The sequence below is a fragment of the Agelaius phoeniceus genome, chromosome 2 (genome assembly GCF_051311805.1).
Source record: "Agelaius phoeniceus isolate bAgePho1 chromosome 2, bAgePho1.hap1, whole genome shotgun sequence".
Lineage (NCBI taxonomy): Eukaryota > Metazoa > Chordata > Aves > Passeriformes > Icteridae > Agelaius > Agelaius phoeniceus.
The window spans coordinates 50,749,685-50,762,572 of NC_135266.1; the positions used below are offsets into that span (position 1 = coordinate 50,749,685).

The window sequence follows — 12,888 nt, forward strand, 5'->3', positions numbered from 1 at the left end:
GTCTAGTCAGTCCTTTTACCCAACAAGGAGCTCCACTTCGGAAGGGATTTTGCAATAAACAGCTGCACAAAAACAGAGACACACCATTGATTACTTAAACCCACTTTTGAACACTGAAGATCATATATGATGAGACATTTCTCTAGAGACTGATGTATCTTGTTTAACAGCTTTGAACTGCACTTCCTCTCTGTCCTCACCCTCTCCCCTATCCTAAAAGGGCCTTATCTATATTAACTATGGCTTACTCGAAAGGCAATCCTCCAAGTCACCATTAGCTTAAAAAATGCAATATCCCAATTCAGTGGTGACAACCTTTATTTGATTTTGCTGATATTAGCAAGAAGACAACACAGCTGGTTCGGTTACTAAAGCCTCTGATTTTTATTTAAAAGCAAGTTTCAGGACTTTACTAATGAGCATGGCAACATAAACCAAGTCTTAATGATACTGCATTTTATTGGGGTGAAAAAGCAAAAGCTTCAAAAATAGAAGCTCATTAGTGTTATTCTTCTCCTTTGCTTTTCCAAGCAGCTCACTTATAGAAAACAGACTGTTGCTGTTACTGGCCTCTCCAGGTGACATGTTTTAGACAGACACGCCAACTTTTTCTTTAGAGTGCAAGAGATGTTCTTAAGTGATAAGACAGACTCCCAGGCCTCTTTCTTTTCTATAAAGAAGGAAAACTCTGCCAGAGTGCTTCTGGCATAACCCCATTCATTTTTCCTGCAATGACAATTGATAGAGAATGAAAGCACCCTCTGGGATGTGGAGGGCTCAGTTTCCTTTGGCAGTGGGTTTGATTGGAAGCAAACCTAAATTATTCCACTTCAAAGGAGTGAATAAGGAATACTTTTCTGGAATGTCAAAAACACACACATTAACCCAAACCAATCTTCACAAGAATCCTAAAGTGTTAAGATTGCTTACCTAAAAAACCAAACCCAAAACCAAACAGGAAGATCAAACTCAAAACAACCACAATGTTACTGATTCAGGTATAGAAATTGGTCAACAGTACCTTAAGATCACAGGGTGGAGTGGGAGGGATGGCACAGGGGAAGGCTATCAGATAGCATTCAGTAATGCCACCTGACAAACTTACAACAGATATTCCAACAGGGGAGAAAAGTATATGACTATCATGGCTGCCTTAAAACCTCCAGTCTGTTTGTTGTTGCTAAACAAACTTCATTACAACAATCATCACTTTTCTATCATTTATTTCAGTTAGGTGAGGTACTTCACATTGCTGTATTCAACTGTGTGTGCCCTCCACAGTCCTACCATTTGAATTTCCTAATGTGCCTTTTCGGGGGGAAAAACCCATGTCATTTTTCCACATATAAATAGCAAATATTGGTTTAACTAAAGTTTTTGGACAATTTATTAACATTATTAGACTTGAGAAACAAAGTGAAGTTTTATTAAAAATGTAAACATTAAGATAATTTTAAAATGTTAGTGCTCACCAACAGTAAGAATAGTCCTTTTTCTGCCTATTTTCTTCCACACATTTATTTAAAAATAATGCACTGAAAATTTTTTTTTTCACTTGAGTCACCTGAAGAAGTTCTTATAGTATTCTTCCACCATTATAAATAAAAGATGGAGATAGCCTCATACTCCAAGTTTTCAGCCATATCACCATACTCCACTCAGAATGTTATCTGTGCATGATACAAATGATAATCCTGCTCTAAAGCAGCGCATCATTATTACAAGGAAATATCACAGACAGTAAGTCCCAAAACTTTTAAGGGGGTGGAAGGGAAAAAACCCACCACATAAAAATCTTGCACAAAATGCATGCCTGTATAGAAATACCCAAAGTTGCTGTAGGAACAAGCAGCAAAATATAGCAAGGACAAATGCAAAGTTTATTCCACGTATGCTACAATTAGTCAAGATGTTAGGGAAGTATCAAAATTTGTACTATTAACATATGGCAACAGTTTTATTCTTACAATACATTGCAATAGAGTTGCCTCACAGGAAAAGGCTTTTAAGCTGCAGACAGTGCAATTGCATTGAATCTTAATTCTTCTGGGTCACGTTCCATGAATTTCTTGCAAACTTCTATTGCATCCTAGGGGAAAAAAGTACAAAGAAAACCAAAATGAGAAACAGTATAAATCCTATTTGTTATTAAAAACCAAACAAAACACAACTGAAATACGAAAATATGCTTTATCCATACTAGGCCCAAAATGGCTTTTTCCATAAAGGTTTACTAAATAGTGTGACAAACTTACATAAATGGTATTTCTGATGTGAGTTACCATGACTCAAGATTACTTACAGTGCTCATATGGGCAGCCTAAAAGAAAAAGTTTTATGAAGGACCTTTAGCAATGATGATTTTTGTGACTGAATATTACTTTGTGCAGCAGATGTGTTGCTTTTCTGACTTTCTAAATGCATCTCTGAAGTTTGCCTTAACTAGTACTGCTGCCTTCAGAAATTTTTCCTTTGTTTCAAGATGAATCTAAGCTGGGTGGGGTAATTGAAAGATTTTAAGTAATTCCTTCATCTAGCTTTAGGGTGCAATCTGGAGAACACATGTTATCAGCAAAAACAGGAAAAAGACACATACGGAATAAGGAAAGCTTTATCCAATTTCTTTCCCTGTCCAAGCAAGCACAAATTATTTGCAAATTTTACAGACATTAGTCTATGCTTCTAGACTACAAAATAATTTTCTATTTTCTTTGTTTTAGTTTCTCTGGTTTCTTCCTTTTGTAATACTAATCCAATCTGGATATCATAAAACTCAGATCTATGCATTGACTTCTCTCAACTTCAACTTGGCATCATTCTGTGGGGATGACAGTTTATCCTCCTAACTCAGTGTATCCCTTTCCAATTAGTTTCTCAGCTCATGACACAAAGAAGCACCAAAAGAAGCTGTGAAAGTAGAGAAGAATGATCATTAGGAAGGGTCAGAAGGGAAATCAGCTTCTGTCTAGCGTGACACCAATCAAACTATAAACCAAAGGAAAGAGAATGAAAAATTGTAAGTTTTCAGTCTGCTAACTTCTTGTTAGAGGTACTAATTGAAAGGAGCAGGAGTATATGAAAATCTAAGCACAGAAGATAAGTCAGTCTGATCTTGTAGTCGACCCTTATGATATTTAAGTTACGATACTCTCTCATCCACAGCCACAACGTAAGTGTTCCAAAATATCTCTTTTCAAACCTAATTTGGCCTCACCATCCCACTTGCTCTATTCCTCATCCAACTATAAATATAGCTAGACTTGTATAGGTATTTTCATATATCTATTTTATAAATTTTGTAGAAACACAGCAAGGATTTCATATAGCACCATTTAAGAAGGTTCTGTATCCCTACCTCTAAAAAAGAGTCGTCGCTGGTTTCCCCATGGTTTATTGGAAATGGCTTGCGCCCATCTGTTGAAAGACAAAGTGGGATTGAATAACACATTTATAAAATTATAAAAGCTTCATTTTTTTCAGTTAAAACTATTTAAACAGATCTTTTGTACTTCGCTTTCCAAAATGCTATCGCATTTTCCATAAAGTTCACACATGCAGCTAGCTGTTCCCTGGTCTCTCCACTGCTGACTGCTTCTACCAGTATCATTATATACAATCTGTTGCTTTTAAAAAATAATCCAATCAAAACAATGAAATATTTTTCAGTATTTAATTTGAAAACTTCAAAGCTGTAAGATGCTGTTGGTTTAGTGCTGGTATAGTACTTCAATTTTTCAAACAGAATAGAAAAATTTCAGCTACGCTTGATGGATTTACACAGACAGACAGCTGTAGGTCTGTGGTGTTTGACAGCTGTGATCAGGGACTCCACAACAGACCAGAGTAGCAAACCCACCATTCTGAAGAGTCTGGCATCACTGAAAATGTTCCTGTCATTTAAAATAAATTAGCAAACAAAACCCAACAGCTCTAAATATTTAGTATTTTCACAGCATTTAAACAGGATTGCTATGGTTATTTTTCTTATATGTTTTTTTCCTTGCATTTCCAATAGAATGATGCTTGTCATTCTCAGCATTTAAAAAGAATTTCATTCATATAAATATGCTTCAGGTTACTTGCAACGAGTTTACAGTATGAAAACTTATGTGAGGTTATCTGAAATATTTCTTTAAAAATATAAAACAAAATCGCTTTTGGCTCTGTCTTCCCTGTAAAAGGCTTTTCCCTCCCCAAAGATGCCACCAAAGTTGACAACACTTCCAAACTACATTTTCCATAACTAAAAATAGATTTGATGTTGAAAAACATTTGGATTTATATGAACAAGATGTTGTTCATTATTCTAACTACCATGGCTGCAGATACAAGGCAAAACCCTCAGAAAATGCCACGGAAACAGAACTGAATTCCCTGCACTGTTGCAAGGTAAGTTTACCTTAATTTTGGGGCTTTTTTGTGTCCATATTGGCAAAACCACATTTTAATTTCACGTGTCTATAAATAATGTGTTTTTTAATGACAGAAACATCACATATATTTAATATCCATGTGCTTCCTTAGCATTTTCTGCATGCCAAAGCCCACATGCTGCCCACACTGTCTGAAGCCAGTGAATCAACTGAAAAACCATCCATTTTACTACTTTTAAGGTGGGGGTTTTTTGCTTCCTTCCACTGCTACAGAGAGAAGTTATTTTAAGAACAAAAGACATAGTACTATTGACATTCCACTGTACAGTAGAGCTAAATGCCTCTTCTCCTTCTAATTTGTTATTTTTAGGAAAAATTCAAATGGGCCTTCTCTCACATCATACCTACAGAAATTGGGTAAACATGCTCATCACAGTATGTAGTCTGCTTTTCAAGCAGCATAAATTAATGGACAATGAAAATTTATCACAGCACACAACCAAAAAAAGTGAAAGTCATTCCTTATGCCTTGAATCTAGAGTCATAAAATATTTATTGCATCCTACAGTACTTACCTTTTTGATCTAGTCCACAGACAGATAGACAGCATCATAAAATACAAAAATGTGTGCCTATTGGTTATGACTTATCCCTGGTAATACCCCTTAGATCAACTTAATATTAACATAAGCACTTCTTATATACTGCTTATGCCCCATGCTGTGATTACTTATCACCTGTTAAGGGCATTGCTTAATTACATGCTGATTTTCAAAAGATGAAAGTCTTATCACCACAAAATACTGCAAAAATTATGTTAGGAAAGATCAGTGACTTGCAGCTTTTACGTGCTGATCTGCTTGCTGGATTTCTGAAGAGCCTGCTGGAGAACCTAGTTGCCCAGCAACATATTTAAGATTGGAGTCGTTAGAGAATATCTGAGCAAAACTAAGTGCTACAAAATCTGAACAGGAAAAAATAGCTGTACTTCAATAAATAAGAACTACTGTTGCACAGTTAACTGTCTCCTGACCACAAAAAGTAGAGGAAAAAATACCAGAATATTACAAATAAGTTGCAGAGTGTTAACATCTCTTAGTAACCTGACTACATAATTTGAGTTAAAACATTATCACTTATACTGTGCTTATTAAGCACAGCTGCTTAATAATATAGCTAACATTTCTGAAGTGGCACACAGTTAATTTAATACTTCCACAAGCAGCTTGGGAACATAAACATAACAAATGTCCTGTGAAATTTTGAGTGTTTATCCATTTTTCCTGCTTCCTGTCCTTATAAATGCCCATAGAAGTTTGGATGCAGTCTAGTATTCTGTACCATTTTATCTTAATAGGATGGAGTTAAGGGAAGGAAAACACTAAGACCCAAAAAACAAACAAAAAATCCTAATAAACAAACAAACAAACTCCCTCTCCTCCAAAAAAATCCCAAAAAACTAAGAAGAAGGCTGCAGTTGTTTGAAAGAAATCCCCAGACCCTAAGATGCAGCTGAAAAGAACCTAAGCCCTACATAACATCAAGAAATCTCTCTGAAACTTTGACAGTTAACAGCATCATTACTTGAATTTGTTTCTAAAAAATGGAGAGAGTGGATAAAAAGTGTTCTTACCCAATTCATAGAGATGACCACCTACATTAACTAATGCAATAAAGTGAAGATCTACTTTTTCATCTATACTTGGTGCCTGCAAGACAAAACAAGACAAAAAGAAATTGCGTTTATTGAACTCTTATTGCTATATGAGTAATGAGCATGTATCATCATAATATAAAAAATACCTGGACAAAAGAGATTACAATTGGGAAGCACATTCTGGATTTATACAGAATGGCAGAAGTCAAGTGAGGAACATTTTGGAATACAAAGGAACTGTCTGCAATGCATTTATCAGTAAGAATCCATGCATTAAAGTATCTGGAAATACTTCTGATTACAGCTCTACATAAAAGCTCTATTTTTCATAACTGAAGTAGAAGTAAAATCAGCTCAAATACATAAACATCAAAAATAGACTTTCATATAAATAAGTAATCCTTCGCTAATCTTTCTCCCATAACAAAGTGATGCAGGACTCAACTTTGAAATGGTAATATTTCAGAACTGAAAATATTCACTGGTCAAAATAATTTTTTCCTCATAAGCCAACCCCAGTTAACCAGTTTCCTCTTCACAGGCAGTCAAAACAAACACATCTTAGGTGGGGAGGAAAGATAATTACCAGAGGTGCTCAGACTGAATTTTCCAAGTGGTATCATACTCATTATACCCAGTAAGGACTGAAGTGCAGTGACAGCACCAAGTGACACAACATAAAAAATGGTTACAGTGAGTAAAGATCCACCTAGCCCAGTACTGTGCTGGCAACTACCGCAAGCAGCAAAAGCTTTTGCAAAAGTTTGTGGGCATCCAGAGCATGGTGTTCCACCAACACACGTTCCCAGCACCTGCTGAGCAGTGGTGTTGGAACCTGTGAGCCAGAAGATCATTCATCACTTCTGAGCCAAAAGCTCTATCACCACTGTTGTGTTCAATAGCAACTGATGGCTTAATTCCTTATCAGTCTGTCCAGTCTGCACCTGAACACAATTTAAGATGATATTGTTTTGGTCAAATGGGAAAAAGGACTTCAGGTTTTCTTCATTATCAAAAATCTGACTTGTGTGAAAATGTACTTCATGTAATTTTCTTTCATCTTTTAATTACTGCTAGGCTTACATGAATTTTCTAAAAGACTCCAAAAATGTAAAAACTTGCTAAAAACAGATTGGAGTGTAAAATAAGTTGTAGAACCTCAAAGTCGTATCATCTTTTAAAGACTGGGCTCAAAATTTCCTTTTTGATGATGGCCATGAAAAAAGACTTTAAAAGATGATATAAATTGAAGAAATGTGGCAAACAACCAGAACAACAGAGTGAAGGACAAGAAGTCACCAGAAGTCCTTCAAATACATTAAGAAGGCCGAAGAATGCAGCACTGTGGAGGAACTGCCAACAGCTTACAGAAATTCTGTGCAGCAAGCTCAAAAATGGGAAAAAAAGAAAAAGAAAACAAAACAGCACACAACTTCCCTTCACTGTCATTTAAGATTTATCTCCATGACCAGTTAGAAGTGCGAAAGGCACAAACACCCTGTTTCATCACTGTTTCAGAGAGCCTAGAATGGAGAAAAGGCATTCTGGCCACTGAAGATGAGGCATCTATCAAAGGGGCAAGAGGATCTTTCCACCAGAAATTCAAGCTGTCTGAGTGAAATGGCCTTTGATAATTTTGTTTCACAGAAAGCCAAACAGAGCCACGACTTAGCAAAACCAAGCAGCTCCAAGAACTTGACTACTCCAGTTGCAAACTTCAAAGTTTGCAAACTATGGAAACCACAAGTTTCCATAAAACCACACAAGACAGCAGGTAATGTCCAATCATTGTTATTGCTATTGACCACCCAACTTTTTACAGACATCTAAACTGTAGTGCTACAGAAGTGTGCAGGCAGGCAAGGCTTGTAAAATCCCACATTGTCACCTAATTCCCTTCATAGACACATCACTTCACAGCTGTTCACTTATCAATTAAACATATCAACTAAGAAATCTGGGATTTAGAAATTTCATAGTTAGGGGGAAGACCACTGCCAGTTAGTGTCACTTTAGGAAGGAGGTGGCTTAACAATTTAAAGCCTACATCTAAACATACTCTACCTGGGCTCAAGGTGACATGAAGCAGGAGAGTACATCACTATTTCAGAGGACTTTGAGATGTTCAGGAGTTGATTTTTACCACATTTAGAAACAACATATAGTTGCCCTTTTGACCATTTTGGGTGTTAAGTTCTTTGTCAAATTCTAATAAACACCCTTTCTCTAGAGAGACACCATTGGCATGCTTGGAATGCTGAGTCTATATATAGAAAGAAGATGAATAAGTAAGCCATCAAAAAAAGCATGATTGACTTTTCATAAAGTTTACTTAGAGACAGACTGCTATAGAATCCTGCTGAGTTTTTGTACAAGACTAATCTAAATAACATGCTTTCAGTGTGCTATTGCCATAAACCGTGAGAAATGCTGTGTTTTTACACTTTTAATTCCCCAATCCCAGAGAGAATGAAAGCGCCATGCCATTATTAAGTTTTCTACCATATGTTCTAGTGTATGCAGTCTCCTTCCATTAAGATTTCTTTTCATCTAATCTAGATAGCAGTAAAGTTGATTTTTACATTTCTTGAAAAATTAGGATTTCAATAATTTTTGACAGAAAAATATTTGCATAATCATAAGCACAACGAAAAAATAAGGTCTAAATAGACACAATGACCTAAAACTTTGTATTATAAAAATCTGTTGTTTATAACTTAAGCAAACAAGTAACTGGATTAATCTTTCCCAATGTGATGAATCTGATTCAAAATCCCTCCACTCCTCTCCTCCTTAGGGAAAAAGCCCCCAACACATCCATATGCGTGCGAGCACACTCAAACACGCACAGACACCACATGAAAAACCTAGTCAGGCCAATTTCCACTTCACTAGGAAGCCCTAGAAATTCTAACACTTGAACCAGAAGACTTTAAATTTCAAAGGAATGGAAAAAAGTGGGAATGTCAGCTCCAGCAAGATGTCTTTTGTGGTCTCCTCAAAAAGCTACTACACCTTTGGCCAACTTTTCAAGTTTCTAATAAAGTGTCTATGTGAATGTTTAAAAGAACAAGGAGCAAAGCTTTAAGAAGCCTTCCTGCACATTCATCATGAAGAATTACTTAGAACAGTTACAGAGGATTTTCTCTTGATTGCTCTTCTTGTCAAAGACCACAGTAACACAGACATCAATGAAGTGTTCCGATTATCTGTTCCTCTAGATTTTTTCACTTAAAAGCCCCATCAGTGTGCAAAAGGAAAAAGCACACTTGAAGGACCACATGTGTGTATGAACCACAAGGAGAAAGACATGGGAGTCTAAATTATGTGATTGTCTTATCAGGATTTGGAACTGACCTATAGGATTCAAGACTCATTTTTCAAGTCTTCTGAAGAGCTGCCATGCTGAGTACTGGAAATGTATACTTCTCTCCTATCCAGGGAAGACATAAAGAGGAAGAATACCAGCACCTTGAGTAACTTACAAAACTTATGTTATGGTTGCAATCACAGTATAAGAAGGAAGTTTTGGTAATTTGGGTCAGTAGACATAATTTTTCCAATTTACTTCTCCAAACTAAAAACATGCTAAAAAATAAAAACCAGAAGACTCAAAACTGATTTAAAGAAGAAAAATACAAGTTCAGTGCTCAAAGAGATGGTTTTGAGAACATCATCTCAAATGTAACTTTTTTCCAAGGAATTAAGGTAACATTCAATGATAATAACACACAATATTTTCATGAATACTCAGTTGCACACACAAAAGAAACAGCCAAGGTTGTCTGCCCTCTAATTTTGGATATCACATTAAAAGTACTTAAATATCAGAGTCCCTGTTTTTCAGAGGATTTGACTGCCTTCTCTGCTAACCTGAACATTCAAATTGAATAATAAACAAGTGCTGACCTTTGTGAGAAATCAATTTGAATTGACTTGTCTCAGATCAATACCCATTAGTTCATGCTATTGAAACAGAACCTCTACATTTCTTCCTCTAGCAGGAATCAAATCTATAATAAAAACTGCATTTCCCAAAGTTTTTACAATATAAATGATAACCCTTCCTATGCCTTCTTGTACTAAGAAATTCCTTTAGTTTTACCTTTCACCAGTGCATGCTGCCCTCTCCTCATGAACTAAACCAGTCTTTCTAGTTGTTGCACTAACCTTCAGAAACCCAATAGTACACGCCACATCACTGTTTGCCCAGTCATGTCAGCCTGTCTAATAAAGTATATTTCATCACCTGCACAGTTTCTCTTGCAATGCACTTAGGCCATTATCCCAATCTAAAAGTTGGTGTTCAACTTTCATGCATTTTAAATCTTTTGATCTTCAAATGTTGCTAAGTCAAGACATAACTGTTTGTCAAATTTATGTGCAACTGGTTTCTTCTCCTAAGAACTTAATTTCTGTGACAAACTTACAACTGAGAAAAAAAATGGTCTTGCTCTCATGGATCCACTGAACAAGCCTTACTACAGCCTGCTTAAAATGTATTTATGAAAGACCACATTATAAGAGCAGATTCAGTGTTACATGACAGTTTTCAGGCAATTTCTTCCAACTATATCTTGTATTTTTATTATTCCCTTACGCTTGCTTTTGAAAGGAGAAGCAAAGCAAGAAACCTCACAAACCAGTTTAGTAGAATGCTTTGCAATACAGGTAGTGACTGGGAAAGGAAAAAGTCACTTGATGTTAAGTCAAGAAACTGGCATCAGGAGTCTGTTAAGTTATGGAAGAGTACTGAAGACTGATAGGGAAGAGACAATTTTGCAGAACCTTCAAGAATAAAAAATTCAGATACATCCAATTGAAAGATCATGACAAAAACATCTACAGTTTTAAGAGAAGAAAAAAACCTTAGAGGTTTATCTACACCAGATATTACAAGAAGCCAAAGAAAAACAGATCCAAAAAAGAAGACTACTAGGTATCGTTTATATTCAATAAATTCTGAAGTAAAATGGAAAAAGTGATGCAATTGCTGTTGAATAGATCAGACATCTGTAACTTCTGTTTTGCAGCATGGGATGTGCTTGGGCAAATATACTGTGTAGGACTGTGAAAGGCATTTGGGTCTCAGTTAAAGTACCGCAACTAAAACAAAGATCACTGGAATGATGGTCACAAGTTTTCAGTAAGACTGTTTCTGGCTTTTTCTCACAAAACAGTGACATCTCTATTCATGCTCAATATACTGCAGAGTGTTTGTCATATAAAAGGCAGCAAAACCTAAGGCAAACAGAAACACTAAAAGAATAGATGATCTGGAAGAGAAAGTGATGAGGATGGAGGGAAAGTCAACATTACTAAACAAGCATGCTGTTAGCTTATCTTAAAAATTTGCCACATCTACTGCAATTTATCAGATTTGTACAGAACGCTTCAGGACAGTATTTTCAATTTTTCCCCCCTCCTAATATACGTTCTGAGCTCATCTAGAGACCTACTCTGAAAGGATGTATTGGGTGTGGCAGAGATGGGGCTCATTTCCCCAGAGCAGCCCTCCCAGTGCTGAGCTTTGCACTGGTAGCTGGGAAGGGGCTGGTGACACCCAGTGCTGTGGCCACTGCTGAGCAGCGCTGGCCCTGCATCCCTGCCCTCTCTCACATCTCACCCTCACCAGCAGGACAGGGGTGGGCACAACCCTGGGAGGGGACACAGCCAGGACAGGTGGCCCCAACTGACCAAAGGGATGTTTCTGTATCATATGAGGTCTGCTCAGCAATGAAATCTAAGAGAAAGGAGGAGGAAAAAGGGAAAAAGAACTAATAACATTAGTAATTGTGACAATTGTCTTCCTAGCCAACCACTACACACACTCAAGACTGGCTTCCCAGGAAGCGTCAGGACATCCCCTGCTGATGGGAAGTACAGAATAAATCTTTTGTTTTCCCCTGCTTTCATGTGAAGCTTTTGCTTTACTGAACTGCCTTTATCTTGACATACGAGTTTTTTTTCTCTTATTTTCTCCCCACCCTGGCCTGCAAAGGAGAGGAGTGACAGAGCAGCCTGATGGGCATCTGGTGTCCAGCCAAGGTCAACCACCACTGAAGTCAAGGAAAGTTTTCAACTAGGAAAAGTGCTTTTATTTAAGGAGCCTAGAAAAAGCCTCTCAGCATCAAAACTTTTGCTCTAAATTTTGAAACAATCTTTTTTCTGTTTGTCAATGTTTTAGTGGTAGAAATGTACTCAGAACTACAAGAAAGTTCAACTATATTTTAAACACAATATACAGGATGTTCCCACCCCCTTAAATTCAAGAGCATAGATTTCTTAATAAAAGCAATACTGAAGTGCTCATACATTTCTCATACAATGCTGGCCTCATGCAATGCTGAGCAGTTCAGCATTTTTGTACAGCTAGGAGACTATCAGAGCTGTACTAATACTACTTGTTGACAGGACATTAAATACCACCTTGTCATTCAAATTTTACAAAGCCAACGGAGACAGCTTTAATGCCAAAAATGCTGTCTGGTTTCTTCCATAATAAACTAATTTACAAAAAGGTGGTCTTAATTTTCTTGTAAGGCATGTTATACAAATGTGCAAAAATGAGAACAACATTTAGTTACCAATACATACCAGACTATATAGTATTTATCAGTATTCACTGATGAATCTTTATGTATAGGCCTTGAAATTTTAATCTGTTGGATGAAGACAGGACATCGGAGGAATTAAAGCATAATATTTTAAAACCTCTTAGAAGCAAGCTTCTGCTTTGCCAAATAGAGTTGTACTGAAAGCTAAACTAATTTTCTGAACATTTTTAAAGGAAATGCTCACTATTAGTGGATGAGGACTCGTTTTTAGACATTTTCTGAAGTTAACAAAACTCTCAGC

General features: G+C 36.6%; 1 protein-coding gene across 1 annotated transcript in view; it reads right to left on the minus strand.

Annotated features, from left to right (window-relative positions):
* Positions 1–300: 300 nt before the first annotated feature.
* Positions 301–12,888, minus strand: part of UCHL3 (ubiquitin C-terminal hydrolase L3) — a 42,902-nt gene continuing 30,314 nt past the window's right edge. Inside the window, exons 7-9 of the mRNA XM_054628225.2 lie at positions 6,007–6,082; positions 3,356–3,414; positions 301–2,089 (exon numbers count right to left, since the gene is read on the minus strand). Of these exons, the coding sequence (XP_054484200.1) occupies positions 2,006–2,089; positions 3,356–3,414; positions 6,007–6,082 (219 nt within the window). The 3' untranslated portion in view covers positions 301–2,005. The remainder of the gene's footprint in view (positions 2,090–3,355; positions 3,415–6,006; positions 6,083–12,888) is intronic.